General features: G+C 42.0%; 1 protein-coding gene across 1 annotated transcript in view; it reads left to right on the plus strand.

Moving 5' to 3' along the window:
* The window catches only part of LOC124605642, a 167,907-nt gene that overhangs the window by 141,099 nt on the left and 2,708 nt on the right, over nucleotides 1–24,100 (plus strand). Inside the window, exons 2-3 of the mRNA XM_047137462.1 lie at nucleotides 15,722–15,854; nucleotides 23,922–24,051. Of these exons, the coding sequence (XP_046993418.1) occupies nucleotides 15,722–15,854; nucleotides 23,922–24,051 (263 nt within the window). The remainder of the gene's footprint in view (nucleotides 1–15,721; nucleotides 15,855–23,921; nucleotides 24,052–24,100) is intronic.

Here is a 24,100-nt window from a genome sequence, read left to right on the forward strand (position 1 = left end):
AAGGAGATAGGTCTATAATTTTTGGGATCTTTCCTATCCTTCCCTGGTTTCGGTATGGCAATTACTCTTGCTTTTCGCCGTACTTTAGGGATCTTGCATTCTCGAATACAGTTGTTCATAAACTCCAGTAATCAAAGCATTGTAGCAGGACCAAAAGTCTTGATTTGTTCCGCTCCAATGTCATCCAATCCTGCTGCTTTTCCCAATTTACATTTATTCAGGGCTGAATTCAGTTCTTCAAGAGAGAAAGGAGGAGATAAGATACTATTATCTTGATCCTAATCCTGCCAAGACTCAGACCTGCGCTTTCCACCTGAAGTATAAACAGGGAAATAGATCCTTAAATATATCCTGGGGAGGCTTCGTACTCGAACATAATCCTACTCCCAAATGTCGTGGAGTAACTCTGGATCGCGCGCTAACATATAAAAAGCATTGCCTAAACACCAAACAGAAAGTGGCAGCCAGAAATAACATAGTGCAAAAATTGACAGGTACATCATGGGGTGCTAATCGATGCACTGTGCGCCCAAGCGCGCTTGCTCTATGTTATTCCACTGCTGGATATGCATGTTCGGTATGGTACAAGTCCAGTCATGCGAGGAACGTAGATGTGGCTGTAAATGAGTCTTGCCGGATTATCACGGGTTGCTTAAGACCTACTCCTGTGGACAAACTCTATTGCCTCGCTGGCATAGCTCCTCCTGAAATCAGACGTGAGGTAGCTGCGTGATATGAAAAATGGCCACAACTAATTAAGCCTATCCACTATATGGTCGGCAGCCCGCACATCCTTGGCTGAAATCAACAAAGAGTTTCTTGACAACTACTGAGGCTCTCGTCGAGAATCCACATGCGGTAAAGATCTCGCGACGCCGGGAGAAATGTCGGTATTTGGGAGAATGGATGGCTCCAAGGGAAGAGCTTCCTCATGGACATTCGGATGGAGATCTCTCAGTAGATTACGATCAAACACAACGAGATGCAAGATCAATCTGCGGATTTGGGGTTTGTCTTTGGACTCAGTTCTTTGCCAGTGTGGCGCTGAGCAAACTAACAACCATTTCCATCAGTGTTCCTCATCACCAACCACCTGCACCATGCAAGACCTTAAGGGAGCTAAACCAAATGCACTTGAAGTGTCCAATTTTTTGTCTTCTTTTGTGTAAAATTATATATATGACACGATAAATAAATAAACCCGAAATTGTGGTTTTGAATTCCTTGGCAGCTGGTAAATTTGTCTGGTGCCCTGTGGCGACTGTTTTTCCGTCTCAGTCGTATAATGAGCCACCTACGTTTCATCTCCAGTCAGTGTAGTCAGTGTCGTCGTAACTGCCGTCTGCTTCACGTCTGCTGTGCAGCGAGCTACCTTAATTTAAGTATTAACTGTATTTTTCTTACTTGTCACTTCTTCTTCCGTGTGTATTTGCTTTTAGGAAGCTTTAATTGTCGGGTGCTATTAATAGTGTTCCATAGATTTCGTGTTTGTTTTGAATACAGTCAGAGACAGTCCCTTTAGTCAACCACAGTGCCAGTAGCGCTAGTGTTTGTTTTCAATACAGTCCAGAGACAGGTAGTGCTATTTTCGTTGTTTTCTAAAAGAAGTGGCTAGCAACCACAGTTTAGTGAATAAACAGCCGCATTTAGTGAATTAGCAGTCTAGTTAAAGGTTGATTAACTCTCTTCAGTAAATTGATTCCTTAGGATGGATAGGATGTGTGACTGCTGTGTACGGACGCAGGAGGAGCTGGCCACTGTTCGCGAACGGCTGAGCGTGTTGATGGCCGCGGTCAGCCGTCTTCAGGCTGCTGCCTCGGAGTGTAGCGGCAGTGGGGAGTCTGGTGCGTCGCAAGGTACACCCCAGGTGTTACGTGCTTCACCCAATGGCCCTGCTGTTGAGACATCTTCGCGGGTACTGGGCGCGGTTGGGCCACCCTCTCCCCAAGGGGAGTGGCGGGTTCAGCGGCGTTCGCGGCGCACGAGGCGGAGGGTCAATGTGGAGGCTGGCCGTGTGGCATCGCCCGCTCTGCCTGTGAGTGGACATGTGGCCGCTCCTTCAGCAAGGTCCGAGCAAGCACACGGGGGGAGGGGTTTATTAGTTATTGGGAGCTCCAACGTTAGGCGGGTGATGGAGCCCCTTAGGGAAATAGCGGGAAGGTCGGGGAAGAGGGCCAGTGTTCACTCTGTCTGCTTGCCGGGGGGTCTCATCCGAGATGTGGAGGAGGCCCTACCGGCGGCGATAGAGAGCACTGGGTGCACCCGACTACAAATTGTTGCTCATGTCGGCACCAATGACTCCTGCCGTCTGGGTTCAGAGGTCATCCTCAGTTCGTACAGGCGGTTGGCGGAATTGGTGAAGGCGGAAAGCCTCGCTCGCGGGGTGAAATCAGAGCTAACTATTTGTAGTATCGTTCCCAGAACCGATCGCGGTCCTCTGGTTTGGAGCCGAGTGGAGGGCTTAAACCAGAGGCTCAGACGATTATGCGGAGATCTGGGGCGCAAATTTCTCGACCTCCGCTATCGGGTGGAGAAATGTAGGGTCCCCCTGAATAGGTCAGGCGTGCACTACACGCCGGAAGCGGCTACAAGGGTAGCGGAGTACGTGTGGAGTGCACATAGGGGTTTTTTAGGTTAGAGAATCCCCTCCCTAGGCCCGACAAGACGCCTCCTGAGACGCGGCAAGGTAGGAGTAGGCAAAATGCAACAGGGAATAACAATATTAATGTGCTAATAGTAAACTGCAGGAGCGTCTACAGAAAGGTCCCAGAACTGCTCTCATTAATAAACGGTCACAACGCCCATATAGTACTAGGGACAGAAAGTTGGCTGAAACCAGACGTAAACAGTAATGAAATCCTAAACTCAGATTGGAATGTGTACCGCAGAGACAGGCTGGACAGTGAAGGGGGAGGCGTGTTTATAGCGATAAGAAGTGCAATAGTATCGAAGGAAATTAACGGAGATCCGAAATGTGAAATGATTTGGGTGAAGGTCACGGTTAAAGCAGGCTCAGACATGGTAATTGGATGTCTCTATAGGCCCCCTGGCTCAGCAGCTGTTGTGGCTGAGCACCTGAAGGATAATTCGGAAAATATTTCGAGTAGATTTCCCCACCATGTTATAGTTCTGGGTGGAGATTTTAATTTGCCGGATATAGACTGGGAGACTCAGACGTTCATAACGGGTGGCAGGGACAAAGAATCCAGTGAAATTTTTTTAAGTGCTTTATCTGATAACTACCTTGAGCAGTTAAACAGAGCACCGACTCGCGGCGATAACATATTAGACCTTCTGGTGACAAACAGACCCGAACTATTTGAAAAAGTTAACGCAGAACAGGGAATCAGCGATCATAAAGCGGTTACGGCATTGATGATTTCAGCCGTAAATAGGAATGTTACAAAGGGTAGGAAGATTTTTCTGTTTAGAAAAAGTGACAAAAAGCAGATTTCAGAGTACCTGTTGGCTCAACACAAAAGTTTTGTCTCAAGTACAGATAGTGTTGAGGATCAGTGGACAAAGTTCAAAACCGTCGTACATAATGCGTTAGATGAGTATGTGCCAAGCAAGATCGTAAGAGATGGAAAAGAGCCACCGTGGTACAACAACCGAGTTAGAAAACTGCTGCGGAAGCAAAGGGAACTTCACAGCAAACATAAACATAGCCAAAGCCTTGCAGACAAACAAAAATTACGCGAAGCGAAATGTAGTGTGAGGAGGGCTATGCGAGAGGCGTTCAATGAATTCGAAAGTAAAGTTCTATGTACTGACTTGGCAGAAAATCCTAAGAAATTTTGGTCTTATGTCAAAGCGGTAGGTGGATCAAAAAAAAAAATGTCCAGACACTCTGTGACCAAAATGGTACTGAAACAGAGGATGACAGACTAAAGGCCGAAATACTAAATGTCTTTTTCCAAAGTTGTTTCACAGAGGAAGATTGCACTGTAGTTCCTTCTCTAGATTGTCGCACAGATGACAAAATGGTAGATATCGAAATAGACGACAGAGGGATAGAGAAACAATTAAAATCGCTCAAAAGAGGAAAGGCCTCTGGACCTGATGGGATACCAGTTCAATTTTACACAGAGTACGCGAAGGAACTTGCCCCCCTTCTTGCAGCGGTGTACCGTAGGTCTCTAGAAGAGCGTAGCGTTCCAAAGTATTGGAAAAGGGCACAGGTCATCCCCGTTTTCAAGAAGGGACGTCGAACAGATGTGCAGAACTATAGACCTATATCTCTAACGTCGATCAGTTGTAGAATTTTGGAACACGTATTGTGTTCGAGTATAATGACTTTTCTGGAGACTAGAAATCTACTCTGTAGGAATCAGCATGGGTTTTGAAAAAGACGGTCATGTGAAACCCAGCTCGCGCTATTCGTCCACGAGACTCAGAGGGCCATAGACACGGGTTCACAGGTAGATGCCGTGTTCCTTGACTTCCGCAAGGCGTTCGATACAGTTCCCCACAGTCGTTTAATGAACAAAGTAAGAGCATATGGACTATCAGACCAATTGTGTGATTGGATTGAGGGGTTCCTAGATAACAGGACGCAGCATGTCATTCTCAATGGAGAGAAGTCTTCCGAAGTAAGAGTGATTTCAGGTGTGCCGCAGGGGAGTGTCATAGGACCGTTGCTATTCACAATATACATAAATGACCTGGTGGATGACATCGGAAGTTCACCGAGGCTTTTTGCAGATGATGCTGTGGTGTATCGAGAGGTTGTAACAATGGAAAATTGTACTGAAATGCAGGAGGATCTGCAGCGAATTGACGCATGGTGCAGGGAATGGCAATTGAATCTCAATGTAGACAAGTGTAATGTGCTGCGAATACACAGAAAGATAGATCCTTTATCATTTAGCTACAATATAGCAGGTCAGCAACTGGAAGTAGTTAATACCATAAATTATCTGGGAGTACGCATTAGGAGTGATTTAAAATGGAATGACCATATAATGTTGATCGTCGGTAAAGCAGATGCCAAACTGAGATTCATTGGAAGAATCGTAAGGAAATGCAATCCGAAAACAAAGGAAGTAGGCTACAGTACGCTTGTTCGCCCACTGCTTGAATACTGCTCAGCAGTGTGGGATCCGTACCAGATAGGGTTGATAGAAGATATAGAGAAGATCCAACGGAGACCAGCGCGCTTCGTTACAGGATCATTTAGTAATCGCGAAAGCGTTACGGGGATGATAGATAAACTCCAGTGGAAGGGTCTGCAGAAGAGACGCTCAGTAGCTCGGTACAGGCTTTTGTCAAAGTTTCGAGAACATACCTTCACCGAAGAGTCAAGCAGTATATTGCTCCCTCCTACGTATATCTCGCGAAGAGACCATGAAGATAAAATCAGAGAGATTAGAGCCCACACAGAGGCATACCGACAATCCTTCTTTCCACGAACAATACGAGACTGGAATAGAAGGGAGAACCGATAGAGGTACTCAAGGTACCCTCCGCCACACACCGTCAGGTGGCTTGCGGAGTATGGATGTAGATGTAGATGTAGATAGCAGAGCTCAGAAAATTTTCACCTTACAATTTAAATCGCTGGTGTTCGCGCTACTGGCCCGATTTTTCTTGTACTTGCTCTGCTAGCTGTTCCGGGATCTATCTTTCTCAGAGTTTCCGGTATCCCATAATTTCTGAGAGTCCCGTGTATGAAAGTTCTGGAGAGTTGATGAAACATCACAAGAATTTCATCCACTGGCAATCTGCAGCCTTCACGAACAGTTTCCTCGTATTTTTGCAGCAACTCCTCTGTGAAAATGGAAGGTCTTCCATGTCTCTTTTCGTCATGAACATTTGTTCTGCCTTCACTGATCTCCCTACACTACTTAGCCCCACTCGCTCTGTCCATAACCATTCATAGTAAACCGGTTAGATTCGCGATAAAATTTCAGTAGCTGTTATTCCTCCTTCTAGTAGGAAGCGGATAACGGCACATGACTCGCACTTTGCGAGATTTCTTACCGACATATTTCACGCTACTGAACTCTATAACAGGAGTTCACCTACTAAGGTGTTCCACCGATGCTCGCTCTTGTCAGGGCCCCTCCACCACCGCCTCTACGACACAGTGTTGCCAACCCACAAAAAATCCGAGCCCATTATGGTCACAGTACAGTTACTCTCTGAACTGCCTCGTATGAAACATGTCCTGTTATACTGGCTTTAAAACAAATATTCTTTGGAACTAGCGGGGATAGGAGACCATCAATGTCCTATGCACAGGTGGGCGAAAACCACTTATAGTCATTTACTTCCATCCACTAGAATTTACGTTGATGTATAGATATCTATATTGAGCAATAGTATACCATGGGACGCCACATGTAGGCATACTTAACTTGTTTAGGGGTAGCATGTCAGAATGACGTCGGAGAGGAGATGGGGTGGGGGAGGGGGCAAATATTTTTATAGCCCAAAGAGGCTGCATTTGTGCTGGAGTCCTGTGCAGAATGAGCTAGGAACGCTAACCAGGACAGCTTGGTCTTGACACCGCATGTCGGGCCTGTGGGTTTAGTGATAAAGCGCGTGCCTGGGAACCGAGAAGTCGCGGGATCGCGCTTGGACCACGGATTATTCAGCCTTCGTTTTAACCTATCTTTTCACCTCTCAATGCTGTGAGCAGTCGCCAGAAACAACACGAGGTTCAGATTACACGTTAAACTGTTGGTCCCGGTCCCCCAGTTGGATAACTGGAATGGGTTACTAACACACAAGTCGCCGAAGTGGTGTCCAATTGAACGACTTGCACCAGAACATTGAGCCACACGAAATTATTATCATCATCATCATCTCCTGTGACGTCGTGCACCGCAGCTTGACAGTCCCAAAAAACATTACCTAGCTAGATGCTGGTTAAACCTTGTGGTTTTAGTGATGCACCCAGTTCTCCCGACTGGGCTGACACAATTGCAACATTTCCGCTACTGCCTCGATTTGGCGAGTGTTTGAATGGGTGCAAGCTGTCGCGGAACACCGTGGGCAGAGACTTTTCTCATGTTCGGAATGTCGTGCAGTTGAAAACTGATCCATGATTTATTTTCACATTTTACACTATCGGTCCGATTTTGATACGTCGTTTTCGAGCACAAGGGCGTCATATGTATCGAGATCCTCGCTTCTTCACAGAAATATGATCTGCATCATGGTTCTTAGTCATTCAGCTTTGTTTGCTCATACTTCAAGCATTATCGCCACCTAACTCCTCCGTCATATGACGGCGCTTTGATGCCGAACGCTTCCATCAACTCAGCCTGAATTGTTGTAGCGTTCTTCCCTTTCAAGTGCAGAAATAGAATTACCGCACGATACTCCACTTTTTCGAAGGTCTGTACGCAATGGCGGCTGTTGAAAGATATACCAGTGTGCTACAGTGAGATGGCGTATAGTCTTTTGACTAACAATGGTAGTGATCGTAACTAAATTGAATATATTAATTTTACATATACATGGTGTCCCAGAAAAACGTCAGCGCTTAGTATATTGTGCGGGAAGGCCAACTGATCGATTTTCATGGAGGGTTTCATATCCGGACACGCATGAGTTGGGCGCCGAAGAGCATCGAAGTCTGAGATCGAACCGTTGTGATGATTTGTTCAGTTTCGTTCTGTTACCTGAGCACGGCAAGAATTAACTATTTAGCCATCTGTGTACTGCGGATGGACGACCTGTGTCTAACAACATCCCTGCACAAGCGCTACATTCCTCCACACAGCCTTCGTGTGCATCCTACTGCAGATCTTGTGTGGACTGCCAGTGCAGTAACGCTGTTGACAGCAGTACGACATGCACCATTATACAGCTGCGGAAGTGACCGAAATGTTGCTTGCATACAGCAAAGCTGTTTGCAGCGGAAGAGCTGCTGCAAGATTGTATGCGGAGCATTTACCGAGCAGACATACCCTACATCATTCCACGTTCCCGGCATCGAGAGAGAGGTCGGAGAAAAGCACAAAGTGCTGCTACTTTACTGTACAATGGGCGCACCTCAGGCAGGAAATACCTACGTGCAACTTCCTAGCTAACTGCATTAAAAATTGTTTTTTTACGCAATTGGTGTGCTGTTCCTTAACATCTGAAATCTTGTTATTCCATTCACAGCTTAGGAACGTTGAAGATTGTTATCAGACTAGCAAGTATGTTGAAATTCAACCAGGTACTGTATATATGAGCTTACTGGAAGAGGTGTCTTACAGCAGCTTTACCTTAAAGTTGTATTTCCACGTGAAAGTTTTTCATTCTCAAGATACCTTTTGCGATTAACACGTATCATGTAAACAGTACAGAGTCAACTCGGCGGCAATGCCATAGATTGGGGCAAGATATCAGATAGTTGCACAGTGCGAGTGTAGATGTCTCGTGCGGACTATACCACCATTGCGAGAGAGCTCAGAGTGAATTGTGCCGAATTTCAGTTTTTACGCTACGACATTTTGCTAATACATTTTGCCCTACTCAGACACACATTACATAAAAGTACCCATGAAACTGTGTGTTTTGAGCCACAATTTGTGGTCGTTTGTGTTTCTGAGCGAAGAAATCGCATGTTTTACCTCTAGACGAATAACAGGAGCAGTTAGCCCATTTCGAAAGTCCTAGACTTAAACAATGCAACACAGCAAAAGTTTTATGAAAACGAGACGGGGGTGAAAACTGCCCAGTTCATTATTTCAAAAGTAGTTGTCTTAACTGTCAACATATGTACCACACTTCAGATAAGACAGTCACTGCCTTCATGGAAAAATGTGTGAGGCTGTCTACAAAACCATGATCATAGCCAGGCATACACCTCTTCGTCCGAAGCAAATTGACAGCCACGAATCTCTCCCTTCAGGGATCCAAAACTATGGAAATTTGGGGAGAGATCGAGGCTGTATGAAGGATGTGTAAGAGCTTCTCCCAGCGAAACTGTGGCCGAGCGGTTCTAGGCGCTTCAGTCTGGAACCGTGCGACCGCTACGGTCGCAGGTTCGAATCCTGCCTTGGGCATGGATGTGTGTGATGTCCTTAGGTTAGTGAGGTTCGAGTAGTTCTAAGTTCTAGGGGACTGATGACCTCAGATGTTAAGTCCCATAGTGCTCAGAGCCATTTGAACCCAGCGAAACTTCTGCAGTGTTGTTGAAACAGCGTTGACAGCATGTGAGTGTGCATTAGCGTGCAACAGAATGATGCCGTTTGTCAACATCTCTGGTGTCTTGGCGTAATGGTGCGCTTCACTTTTTACAGCATGTTCACATACCGCTGTGCGTGCCACAGAGCTAGCATGCCTGTTGTTTCGACTGTCCTGAAGTAGTTTCATTGGGAAACCCTTACACATTCTCCATACAGTCCTGATCTCTCCCAATGAGATTTCCATGTTTTTTGGAGCCCTGGATAAAGACATTCATTGGCGTGATTTGATTGACACACCTTGGCACAATCATGGTTCAGACATTCATTGGCGTGATTTGATTCACACACCTTGGCACAATCATGGTTCTGTAGGAAATTGCAAACATTTTTGCATAAAGGCATTGACCATCTAGTGTCACAGTGAGATAAATATATTAACAGTTACGGCAATTACCTTTGAAATAATAAACACATTTTACTTTTTTTATGTCTTGTTTTTATTTCATTGCCCCCTTATGTAAGTATTTCTTAAACTGTCCTCAGTTAACCTTATGTATTTGTCAATTTGAACAAGATTCACAATTTGTGGTGCTAATATCTGATTTTAAGCACATGCTATGCCAATTACTAGCTAATAACACTGTGTACTTCATTTGTTAAACAAAGTATTTAACTGTATCATCAATTTATTGTTCATAATGATTACAGCTCTTCTTTTTAGCCCTGTATCTGTTGTGTTCAAGAAGTATGCCATGAATTGTTCTGACTTGTTTGTCCCATTTTTTTAGCTGCTGCTTATTAGTGGCAACTAAATTTTCTGTATGATTTAATCCAGAGAATGTTATTCGAACTGTGGAAATTTACTCCTTTGACAGTCTGAACAGCTTTCTCACATAGCTTCCATGATCTCAGATTCTTTACCCTATTGTAATACCTTACTTAGTTCCCTTGTCCCTTTAATTTTCTCGTGCACTACTTGGGAGGTTCTTGCATCCACATTCTGAGTTTGTAGTTGCATTCATCATAGTTTTATCCAACTGTTGTAACTGTCTTTCTGTAAAACTCTTGGTATGGTCACCGTTCTCCTGAACATATGTTCAATTGGATTGTATCCAGTACTACTATATGGTGCAGCACTGAACACAAAAGTATTGTATGCTACCCAATAATCCCAGTTGCTATGATCCTCATTTGTAAAGTGTGACAGATACTCTACCAATGTCCGGTGAGTGCTTTCTAGTGCTCAGTTTGTCTGTGGATGAAAAACTGTCTCCTGTATCTTCTTTAATTGTAATAGTTTACATACTATAAAATAAATAAAATAAATAAAATGAAATATATATTGTTGCTGTGGTTTACCATGATAATAGCTTGTGTTTGTGTTTCCACATCGTGGTATGTGTTGTAGTCGTGGTGTGTTTTGTTCTTGTGTATTTGTCGTGTGCGGAATGTGTGTATCATACTCGAATGTATATTGGTTTCTGAACTGTACATTTTGACTGATATTTTCGTTACATTCAGACTGTAGTTGATCGGTGAATTGTCTCATGGGTGCAGTGACGGATTGTACTGCGTCACTGATCAGCTGTTTGTTATTAGTAATGTATTGCGCTACGGAGTCGTGCACAATTGTTGGTAAATTTTCACGTAAGCATCTATCAAAATGTTTGTCTTTGTTCTCAACCCAATCATGAAATTCTTTACTAATATTTTGAAAATGAGCTGTGGCATCTGATTGTAAGATGTCAGTCAGGTGTTGTTCAACATTGTCAAATTTATTCTGTACGTCAGTAATTCGTTTTTCAAGGTTGTCATGTACTGAAGGATATGTTTGAATTTGTTCAGTAAGAACTTCACACGTGACATTAAGGTTTTTTACTTGTGTCTGTAAAAGTGCTACGTCAGTTGTAGTCTTTTCTTGTCTCGTATTGAGCTGGGAAAATTTAGTACTGAGTTCGGTCATCTGTTTGGTCAGTGTGGCGTCTATAAGTTCCACACGCTTACATAAAGTGTCATTACCTATCTTGATTGCTATGATATCAGATTTGATTTCGTCATTTTGTGTTTTTAACTGTTCATTTTGTGTCTCTAATTGTGCCTTTAAGGTTGCCGTGTTTTCGGCGTTCTGTTTCCTTATGGTTGCCGTATTTTCTGCGTTTTGTTTCACTAGCATTTGTAACATGTCGGCAATGTTTACCGTTTGCAAGGTCTCTGCCCCCGCCGCGTCATTAGACGTGACGTCATGCATTAACATGGGCTCTGATTGAGATTATGAAATTTTTGTAGTGGACGGCCTATTGTCAAAATTTTCGTCAACACTTGCGTCAGTGTTTGATGAATCGTCACTACCGGTTGCTGTCGTAAAGTCATTTTCTAACACTTGTCTCACGTCCGAGTCGGATTGCGCCTGAATAGTACGTCCTTGCTGTTCCATTTTTGCGTATTGTTTTCTAGTTATTACCATGCCACACGTGATATATGTTTCAAGAAAATTTTTGACACTGATTTTAAAATAAAATGTAGTTGAGCATGAATCGCTCGTAGCAACAATGGCTGTCTGTTAATTTAAAAATATAAACTGAATTTGAGATTATTGGTAATGGCTGCTGGCCATGTTACATGATATCGTACAGAAGTCGGCCATATTGTACACTCGTGTATTGGTATTGTTGCATATGTTATTGTTTAGGGAAAAGTACTGAGAATGAAATTTATCACTGAAACTGTTATGCGGAAAAGAAACACTACAGAATTTACTGAAAAGCTAATACACTGAATTATACGTCTGGTCAAGCCTGCTAATGCAAAGATGCTGCGTCTTACCTTATTTTGCTGGAAGTTTCATTGCGTCTTCCCACAAAATTTCAGAATTGGAAAATATCTTCAGATTTTGTTATCTCTCATACATTGACGTCCGGGTCCAGAAAGTTGATTTTTTACATGAAACAAAGAGAACAATGTAACAAATGACAAAATAACAAGTCCTGTCACGGTCGCCAATATAAAATAAATAAATAAAAAAATGTTATTTTAAATATGTTAATTATTCTATCTGTATGATGGTGATTGTGATTGCAATTGTAATTAATATTTTGCTTATCTGGAACATGGACGTTTAATTATTCGTTATCAGACGCTTGACAATGGCTTTTTCGTAAAGGCAATGTTACTCGTAGTTGACCGTGAAATAAAACTGAATAATCTGACTTCGTAATTAAATCGTTTCCAAAGACTGCTGCGGTAGGTGCGGACTCATAATCTAAATCTCAATATTACAATAATTTGCCAGCCATGCCAATACGTCGTACAGAGGTGATTGTCTACTAAACATAAAAAAGTTACACAGTTAGTTAAATCAGATATATTCAATGAATAAGCCTACAGTTCATAATCCTACTTACTTTTATAAATATAATTCTTTACAGAATCGAGTGCCTAGTGTGGTTGCAACTCGCAGTATTCTTCTGTAACGTGAAATATGGCGGTGTGCCAGACAATAAAATAAAATACGTGCTTCTCGCACCACTTCTACCAGAGCTCTCCCTTTCTTAATCAAAACATAAGAGTAACGTAATTGTGCTTTTGTTTTATCAGCGACACAGCGCTGCAGTTGTGTGCCATAGGCTTTATTTATTTGTCACTGATTATTTATTTAATTAGTATTTCGCGTTTCCGCGGAAACTCACGCTCGGCATGCAAATGTGCCTTTATAATACTTAACTCAAACAGTTCAATCCTTGGTTGGTTAGTGATACTGAAGGAATCCAACATCTCCGTACAATCTCTTTCACAAAATTTTGTGCCTCTGTCTCGGCATCTTAACATATGTTTGGTATCACTACCATAAACTTAATTAAATCATCTTCAAATGTCAGGACATATCCGTGTATTTGTCCGTGACTGTGAGTTGGCAGGGTAAGATATTTGTACTGTTGCCACAAATTGTAACCTAAATAATTCCACAACTCAAAACACATGTGTCAACATAGGGAATACACAGTACATAAGACAAAGACGAGATAGGAGACAAAAACATTAGACATATATAGTGTTCTTATTATCTGATTGAACTTGTTTATATTGAACTCGTCAGTTGATGGCGTCACTACTGGGATATCTAATGGACCAACTATATCCATATATTACACTTCTGAAATACTTCATTTGCTGTATCTATAATTGCAAATGACACCTTGGTTTTACTTTTCATAAGATTGTTCCCCTGACACATCGCATTTCTGATATATTCTTCAAAGTTTTTTTCATACCTTTCCATGTATTATACTTCTGCATGCAGTCAAACATTCTGTGGATCTCTTAGTGTACACCTAACTGATGGTCATACACCTGCTTCATAATCTGTCTCTTTTCCTTTGCAATAATTTCTTTGTCCTTCATATTTTGTTCTTCTTCTCCTATAACTATTTGTACATGAGACTCTGTACTTCCTCTTGTGCTACTCTGCATTCCTGGACCTAATTCTGCTTAACAACACATTCACATTGGTATTCAGCTTGCCTGTGTTGTACACAATATCATATGAGTGTTGGGTCTTCTATTCTATAATGTATCTCCTCTTTTTGCACTTACATGCATATTACAAAAACCTTTAGCTTTACTGCGTCGCCACAGCATTTGCCATGTGGCCAGTTTGTATATTTTTTACTAAAATTGCTACTAACCACTTAGGAAAAAAGCTATCCATTTTAGTCAGGCAGAGGAAATAAGCCGATTTTAAAGTGAAAGCAGACTGCCTACACTATGCTTGTCCGTCCTCTTTTAGAATACTGCTGGGCGGTGTGGGATCCTTACCAGATAGGATTGATAGAGTACATCGAAAAAGTTCAAAGAAGGGCAGCGCATTTTGTATTGTCGCAAAATAGGGGAGAGAATGCCACTGAAATGATATAGGATTTGGAGTGGACATCATAAAAACGAAGGTGTTTTTCATTGTGGCAGAATCTTCTCACGAGATTCCAATCACCAACTTTCTCCTCCAAATCCAAAATTATTTTGTTGACACCGGCCTACATAGGGAGAAATGATCACCATGATAAAATAAGAAAAATCAGAGCTTGTACAAAAAGATATAGGAGCTCGTTCTTTCTGTGCGCTATATGAGACTGGAATAATAAAGAATTGTGAAGGTGGTTTGATGAACCCTCTGCCAGGCACTAAAATGTGATTTGCAGAGTATCCATGTAGATGTAGATGAATGGATCATTTGCAAGTCATGAGCTAAATCACAGAAAATAGTAATGACTATGAATTATTGTTTTACATGGGAAGGCTGTGTGTGTACAGATAGATACAGCAATTGCTTATAAGGTTAAAACCGATTATTTATTACAGCCACAGTTGTGATGAAGCTTAAGTGATTACTCGTTTCAACCATTAAGGGCCATATTGAGATCTTCTCAACTGAGTTTCAGCGTAACACAAAGCAGACATGAAAAGATCATAAAGTGGCTCCTAATGGCATAAATTACATCATAGCTATAATTAGAGCAATAAAAACTTGGTTATAATTATTGCTTTGTTGAGATTATAAGATATTGAGAATATTTAGATTGCACAGTCACATGTAAAGTACATACTGTCAGTAATGAACAGGGCATTAGTAATTCAATATGTGTTAGTACACTGAAAAATATAGTTTGTATGTTAATGCTGTAGCTTCCAGTAAAGGATAACTTACAAATTCAGCATTGAAAAAAAGAGTTGGATGGGAAGTTTGTAACTATTCTGAGCAGCCCTATAGCAATTTAACCCTATGGCCAAAAAAAGGACAAAAATATTGGCAAAATTACATAGCTCACCACTAAACAAAATCATAGTCTCATTGCTTGGCTGGTGGATCTGAACATTTGTAAGCAGTCATGTGCAGTATCATTATTCAAAAGCACTGTGACAGCAGATAAGACAACAAATGCACGTTTTGACTGTAGATGTTTAGCTTATTCTTCAGATATTGTCACTCCTTGCATTTCACAGTACCAAAAAGTATCTGTAGATTAGTATGTAAGGTAGCTTTGATTTGATGTTCTATTTTTTAAAAAATCACAGAGAATGTTACATATCAATTTAAAGTATTTCCGAGGGTCCTTCGAAAAAGTATTTTCGTAAATATGCCAGGATATTTAATTCTGACTAAAATAATAAAAGTTAATCTCGAATTAAATGTGGTATACACAACAAACTACAAATAATATTCATGTGCACTGCTTTGCAACCCTATTTTGGATGCAAAATAATGTTCTTGACAAGTTGCCCACAGAGATAAGAAATTAAAAATCTTCAGAAACTCAATATTAAATTAAGTGCATATTTTTATCCACTTGTTTTGTAAATAATCAAAATGCTTGGGGGCTTCTTATAATCAATATTTATCTCTCATTTTACATAACACATATAATTGTTCAAAATGTACTATAGATTAACAGCAACTGAAGATAGTAACTTGAAGTAGTGGACTGAAGATAGAATTTAATTTTCTGGCATGCATAACACCTCCTGGGATTAAATATTCATGTATTCCCAAATTGCTATCAAATTAATGTGGAGAAATAAAAACGTGATAAATTTTATTTCAGGAGTAACTGCCATCCAGAAGTTTTGGACGTACTGCATCAGTACTATGATAAGCCAGACTTCCTGCCAGAGGATGCTGAACACTCTCGCACTGACTACATCTTCATCGGATACCAACAGGGAGCTGTCATGCATGTAAGAATTTTCTTTTTTTACTAAAAGATATGCAGTATTTTTGACAATGTTCCTTGCTGTTGATGCTTTCCAATTTTTTGTGTATTCATTAATGGCAACTGATTGAAAAGGGCATATAAGTGATAAAATCAAATGTTTAGTTGAGGTTATGGGAATGAAGAGTATGTTGTAGGAAGAGTTCCCACATGTGCAATTCAGAAAACACGACGTTCGTGGGAAGAATCTAGATGGCATAGGCTGTGAAGTAGTCATCAAAGTGGAGCATGTTGTGTGGGTGGAATGTCAAGGAACTTGGTGGTATGCTGTCTCACCACGTACCTGGCTGGTTGTAGGCCGCTGACCATGCAGGGATCACACAGTTGGTGCCTGAACTGGAAACTTCCCGTGCAAGCTAAGGAATGTAGGTGGTGCCCATGGAGAGAGCCCCCATTTTGAGTGGGTGGTACCATGGCAGAAGATTAGCATGACGCAAATTAAATTTTCCTCAGCTGGTGGCCACACAGCCCCAGCAGTTTCTTCTGAAATTAAGATATGTTACGTTGTGGAGAGGTATGGCCCCAAAATAGGGCTCAGAGACAAGGTGAGAAATACTCCCCCCAATACCTAGTTTGTTCTAGGACAGACAGAGATTACTTTTTGACTGCAAAGCCTTTGTTCCTCATTGAATATCTGGAGGATAGGTCTTGGGGAAGTGGCTGCAATTTCAAAAATGAAAAGTGGCTCTGTTCAGCTTAACACTAGAACTGCTACTGGGCCACTTGCAACCCCCTTCTCAGTTCTTTCGTTTGTCACTCTTTTACATTATTGCATAGATCACTGAATTTCTGTGACTTTTGATAGAATAAGGTAGTTAGTGAGTGATAATATTTCATTTTATATTTTATGGGGAAACCTTAAAAGAGAAATATGAAGATTCACCTAGAACTGCGGATGTGTCAGTTCCAACCCCTCTTCTACAGCTGCTATAATAATCGAGTTTTTCATGTAGCTTCATGCCTATTATTAGATGGTGTTCGGTCAACAATTGCAAACTCCCTTTTATCTCACTACCTAATGACATTGCAGTTTCCCAGCTGGGGAGGAGAGGGAAAGCAGGTATTGCGCAGCTTGTGCTTTGTTTCATGAAATGTGGTTTTAGTAGTGCATTCTAACTGTGTAAATTTATTATGGCCAAACGTCTATGAACATAAGAGGACATTATAAATGTGCTAAATGAGATTTTGGATCATGAATCTGGAGTCTTCATCTGAGGGAGAATTACCACCACCTGTACTTCCAGATTTTTCATCAGAAGATGATGTTATTCCTCAAGATGTGCAACTGAATATTGATGAGGAAAGGATGTGCATGTTTATTTCTATAATAATTATTGTTTTTGTATGTGCTGTATTGAAACATATTTCAATTGCAAGACGGGTTTATATTTTGTTGCTTTCTCGAGTTTTTGTAAGTCGTACATTATATTTATGAAGGTGTGTTTCTTGTTCTAGTATTCGACAATATATTGAACACCAATAAGTGTTGTAATATTAATTTCTACTATTACAGGAACAGCTGCCAAAAAGATTAGGTCAACTCACGGCCACAGGCATTGTGGACTATGAAATGACCAAGGTTGTCGACTGTTTCAATTTCCTTCAGGTAGAGATATTGTAGCACCATATGGAGCAACCTAGAAAGTGAAAGTTATAGGTGACTGTTCAGCTGGCAGATATCGGCAACAGAATGTTTCCAAAGGCGTGCAGGACCATCTCTGCATGCAAAACGAAACATGAATGATAAGACAAAATTTTGAAACACATTGTAAAATGAACTGAGATTGAAGCACTTCAAGTATTGGGTTCAGATGATTGGACTATTAATGTTGAAGAACTGGAAGCTTTTATAACTATACTGTATGTCTGTGGTGCTATAGGAGTGAAGAGCTTAGAACTACACACATTGTGGTGAAGCGGGGAAATAATTTTGTGTAGTCAACAATGGCTCATGACATTCAGAGAGATAACGCATTATCTCAGATTTGACATTAGATCCACAAGATCAGATCAACTGAAAGAAGACAAGTTTGCATTGTTATCAGAAATGTGGTAGTAGTCCATTGTGAACACACAAGGTAGCTACATACCAGGTCCAAACAATCGACGAACAGCTTATTCCTTGAAAGTGAAATTGCAGATCCACACAGTTCATGACCTCAAAAGATTGGCAAAAGTGTTAGACATAAGTAGATAAAGACTCCAAATATATTGTGAATGCTTTCTGGTATCTAGAAAAGGATGACACTAGGCCAAGTGATGAGTGTATTGTCAATTTTGTTGTGAAAAAAATTGATGCAACCTTACCTCAACAAAAGAAGGAATGTCACATGTGGCAATTTTTTCGTCTCCTTGGCTCTCTCTTAAACCTCGAAAGCAAATCCTACAAGTTTAGTGGGTACCATAAATTAATCTCACAGGGAAATTCCAGTCTGCATCAAGAAAGCAAAGGAGGTGTTATACAGCACAGTCTTGTTGAAGAAGAATGATACCACACTGGCAGTTTACTAGGGAAAGAGCAACAAGAATGTGCTGATTTTCAGCACTACGTATCCTTATCTTAAAACTGAAGGTGGTTTGAAAAAGAAGCCAGATACAGTTAAATTTTATAACAGCTCTAAATATGGGGTGGACATGATCAACCAAATGGCTCGCAAGTACTCTGTCAAAGCACCATCGAGACATTGGCCCGTTCACACATTTTAAAACTTGCTGTATTTAGCTGGGTATTGTACAATAGCTCTAAATGAGAAAAAGTTGAAACGCAGAGACTTCATACTGCAGCTGGGGGAGGAGCTTGCTGAGCCACGCAGCAACAAGGAAGACTAGACCTCTGTCACACCTGAAGACATTCCAGGTAGACAAGAAAAGTGAATACATTGATTTGTAAAGTCTAACTGTGAAGGAAGCAAATTATTTGTGAAGTGTCATATGCATAAGAAAACTATCTACATCAAATGTACATAAAAAAACTGTTATTTGTGCTCATTATGGGATGGTAGCCAGTAAAAAGCACTCAACAAATGTGTGTAAGTTTTTTACAATAGTAAATGATGAAAAGCTACTTTATTTTTGTTCATTTCATAATAAAATTTACAGCACTTCAAAGAATACATTCATTAGTAGTAACAATAACTTACCAACACAAGATACCAAAAGGGAAAGATAAGCGGATCATTAGTCACCAAGCTGCGGTTCTAGGCATGTCCAAATATCAGCAGTTCCAGTGTTAAAACGGCCTCCCTGACCACTCCTTCACTGTTACTGCTTGCTTGCAGCAAGCTGGGCGATATTCCTGTCACTACGAAGCTATTAAAGTCTTAATATGGTAGAGGGGTGTCATTTTTGACAGAGATCTTTTACAGACTGATGAGTTGTGTGCTAATTTGTAGCGACAACGTGTGCATTTTGTTCATTGCGTTCAGTGGGGATGACAAGACAACAGAGTGCATTCTAGAACTTTCATCTTGGCCTTTGAAGGTGACTCGTTGCTTGAGAAGATTAACGTGATTGTGTGTCATAGTGATATCAAGCTATATATTCCTTCTACCAAGTGGTGCTAAAAATGCATACACTCTGGACACATGAATTCACGTTGCATTGCCAGCACAGTCTGTAGAGATTGTGACTGTCAGTTTGCACATGGATGTTCCTTGTGCCCCCCCATCTGTGTCAATGGTGGGGAGCAACATTACTCGAGTTCACCAGACTGCAGCATTTTCAGATGCAAAAAGAAAATCCAGGAATACGAGATCTATGACACCTCACATATCTAGAGATCAAGAAGAAATAAGATCGCCTACATCCTACATGTACGACAATGATACAAGCTACTGTGACAACGACCTTGTGACTGTGTCATCGCCCTCCGTGTCGTCTACGCCTAACCCTCGCGGCCACCTGACTTCACCCACTCCCCTGATGGTTTGGGGTCTTCCATCTAAGGCTTCCTCCACACCCCCTTTTGGAGCATAGACACACCATCCACCAAGGACATCAGTCCCGATGTCCCCAACCCCAGCCAGAGAAGCAACTCTCTCCTCCATCACCCTTTACCAGGAAGAGGTCGTTTGGGATGCTCCCTTCCCAGGTCTCTGCTAACGTGGAACCAGGTGCCAGCTGGTGGCTTAAGAAACAGGGATGCAGGCTGTAGGACTTCGTGTTCCTCCTCTGTCCCAGAACCTGGGGCAGACAAGCCCTTGCAGAAATCTCAATCCTCTAAGGACAATAAGAAGTCTTCTAAGAAGGGAGAGATTCTGATGGGTCTTGTGCCGCCAGACCCCACATGTTCCACCTCTGTATCCAAGGCAGCATTCCTAGTGGCCCATATCACCCCAGAACATTTCTCACCCCACACACCCTGCTTTGGAATGATTGGGTATTGATACTGTATCTTCACAAGCAGTGGCAGCAGGCGGCACTGAAGTGTGACCTGCCTCCTTGGTCCCTTCACACCCCCACAGGATACTGGTAGTGTGATCCTCCACTGCAATTGTGGCAGTTTTTTCTGCCACTTGGCTGATCTGAATTTGTTGCACCGCCCTGCAGGGAACTTCTTTTCCAGCACTGCAGACCTCTACCCTCTGCGGCTATTTTAAGAAGTGCACTGACTATGAAAGAGCATCAGGTGGTGTTTGCACATACGTTTTGTGCTCTGTCTACAGCAAACACGTGTCACTCAACACGAATTTGGAGGCTGTGGCAAGTCATGTGAAGTCATCTCCAAAATTTACCATCTGTAACGTGTACCTCTCTCCTGACAATGACATGTCCCAGAGTAAATTGTCTGCACCGTTTTCTTAGCTCCTCCCACCCTTCCTAATATTAGGTGAAACTAAGACCACTGGCTGCAGTAAACTTGCTCACAGAGCTTGATCTTTGCCTCTTGTATAGTGGAGTATCCACACACTTAAAGATGACATTGGGTCTTATTTGGCCATGGACCTTCCCATTAGCAGCCCAGGTCTTCTCCCACTGTCCATTGGAGACTCCATAATGACGTTTGCGACAGTGATCATTTTCCAGTGGTTCCCTTGGCATCACACACCTCATTGCCCACTCATTCACCATTGTTGTCACCCTTTGCACCCTGGCACATGGAGGTATCGATGCAGTTGTCCAGAGCGCAACTGCAGCTGACTCAGCAATCCCCTCTTCCTTGGTATCCCTCTGTCAGAACAGACTACATTGGCGGACATCAGAAATTTCCATGGCCATTAGAGATCACAGGTGGGCTCCCAAATACCCTAAGTGACATCTGTCAATGGAGCACCTCAACCTCAATGCCTTTAAATGGTTCCCTGCCCAGATCCACCATCTCATAAAAGACAGAAACGAGAATGCTGGGAGCAGTACGTTGCTACCATTGGACCAAACGTAGCCCTCCTTCGCAGGCTGGGTGAAGATTTGACACCAATATGAACACCGGTACCCCATGAGTGTACCTGTTATATCTGTGAACGCTGATGTCTACACTGACCCAGACACTGTTGCCAACCAGTCTGCTGTTGCCGACCAGTCTTATTTTCATTATGGTTGAGCATCTGTGTCTGAGAATTATCGGTCTGCATTTTGTTTCTTCAAACAGCAGGTAGAGCAACTTCCTTAACCATTTACTAAATGTAATCTGGCACCTTACAATGCTCCACTCAGTGAATGTGAATTCCTCAGTGCAATATCAATGTTGACCTCGGAACCTGCTGGCCATTTACACAGAACATACTGATGTACATGTCCTGTGAACATGAACATCCTGTCTCTAGTCGTTCAAGGTGTTCATGTTTTTTTCTGAACATGAGTGTACTTGCCAGTGGATTGTGAATGTTACTTCCTTGCCATTCCGTCTCTGGAGCGAGGATGAGTTCCTGTCGCAGTGGTGAGAAAGAATTATTGTCAGAGTACTGGTATACACACACCCTTGGGATAGACAGCTGTCACTCACTTAGCCTCACTAACGTTCTCACCAGATTGGTCAGTCATATGGTGAGGCAGCAGCTGTGTTGGTACCTTGAGCTTTGGGGTCTTTTGGCTCCATCTCGGGGCCGTTTTGCCAAGACCATTCTACTGCTGTCAATTTGGTGTGGTTGGCGTTCACTATTTAGTCAGCTTTTGCCCTGTGTGAACAGATTATTGCTGTCTGCTTTGATTCGCATAGGGTTGATGACGTCACAGTGTGTCACCTTGTCCACACTACACTACACTACATTAGTGAGATCTCCGAGGGCCCACTCCAAATTTTTGGACAGGATTCCTTGTCTCACTGTCTTTCCTGGGTTCAGGTTGGTGCTTCCCACATTAACCCCCATCTACAAGAGAATGGTGTCCCACAGGTCTCTGTATTGAGTGTGCCCTTTTCCTAGTGGCTGTCAATGATCTAGTTCAGCAGTGGGATCTATTGAAATCTTCCCTGTACGCTGAGATTTTTACATCTATTACTACTACTACTACTACTACTACTACTACTACTCAGCTGTGGGTGTTGCCAAATGCCAACTGCAGGGCTCCACACAAAAGGTGCAGTCCTGGGCTCCCACCCATAGTAACCAGTTTCTCATCACCAAGACAAGTCATGCACTTCTGCTGCCATCGCATTGTCCACCTCCGATCAGACCAAATGTTCAGTGTGGTGGTTTCCCCCCCCCCCCCTTTTTTTGGGGGGGGGGGATTGGTCTTTGATGTCTTGTTGATATGGCTTCCTCGTCTTGTAGCAATTATGTTGGTCACGCCTTAATACTCTTCACTGTCTCAGTAACACCAACTGGGGTGCAAACTGCTCCGCACTTTTATGGCTCTATAAAGCTCTGATACTGTTGTGTCTTGATTATGGAAGCCTGGGTATGGCTCAGCATCGTATTTTGTACTGTGTATGCAGGACTCAATACACCACTGTGGGACCAAATTTGTGACAAGTGCTATTCAGTCCAGCCCTGTGAACAGCCTACATGTGAAAGCTGGTATCCTTCCCCTACAGATCAGACACCAACTGCTGTTCAACTATGTAGTACACATTCGCTGCTCTCCTGAGCATCCAAAGTACTGTATCCCTTTTCCTGGTAGGGAGATCTACCTCAGACAACAAAGGCCAAGCTCTGGAGTCACAATCACAATTCAGATATAGAGTCGCTGCTCTAAAACTTCATCTTTCCCCAGTGTTGACTCTTGTCAGGGAGAAACTGCATGTGCTCCCATGGTGTGTATCCCATCCTCGATCTGCCTCAGCCTCTCCTTTGGACCAAAACACTCAATAGATGCAATAGATTTTCACCGCTTGTTCCTGGACATCCTTCATACATTTCAGGCTCAGATGTGGGGTACACTGATGGCTCTAAGGTCGACAGAGAAACTGGATTTGCGTATATACATGCAAGATGCAATAAACTATGAACCCTACTGAATTGGTGGCCATTCCTCGAGCCCTCAGACACCTTCGTTCATGCACTGGTGAGCTATTTTTAATCGGCAGTGACTCCTTTGAGTAGTCTTCAGACTGTTGACCAGTGCTACACTCAACACTTATTGGTTGTGACTATCGAGTGTCTTCTGTAAAATTCAAGTTGTTTTGCACTATTATGTAATCTGTGGAAGGGATCTTAGCATACCTACCTTTATTTTTGTAAATATGTTTATGTATTGGTGTTTTATGACATGTTGCATTATTATGCAACTGATGACTGATTTTTATTCCAAAACAAAAAGTATGTCTAATCTAATCTGTGTATCTTCAAATAAACCCTTTGTGTGTTGACAGAAGTAACAGTCTTAATTTTTTACTTTCACAGAAGGTGAAATGTAGTTACTACCTTGTCTTTGGTAAACCATTAAGGAGCAAGTAGAATTTTTGGTGGTATAAAAATCCTATCAAAACAAAAACGTATCTTACTTTTTCTACATATTGGAGGCAGATGAACCAATAAATCCAATTACTCTGACATGGCCAATTTTAATAGTGACAAAAGGCCAATTTTAACAGTGAGAAAAGCAGTTATCACATTCATCAATAAGAACTAAACTTTACATTTATTTCTTTTCACAGATTGACTACGTAAGCCGCCTGATGTGGCAGGCCCAAATTAAAGGGCACAAGACATGGAAATTGTTACCGCCACCGGAGTGTGATGATGTTTGTTCACCAGTTAGCTTCCGTGTTGAACCAGGGGATATAGGTACGTAAAAATTACACACTTCATTTAGTATTAAACAAAATTTGAAAAG

The sequence above is a fragment of the Schistocerca americana genome, chromosome 3 (genome assembly GCF_021461395.2).
Source record: "Schistocerca americana isolate TAMUIC-IGC-003095 chromosome 3, iqSchAmer2.1, whole genome shotgun sequence".
Lineage (NCBI taxonomy): Eukaryota > Metazoa > Arthropoda > Insecta > Orthoptera > Acrididae > Schistocerca > Schistocerca americana.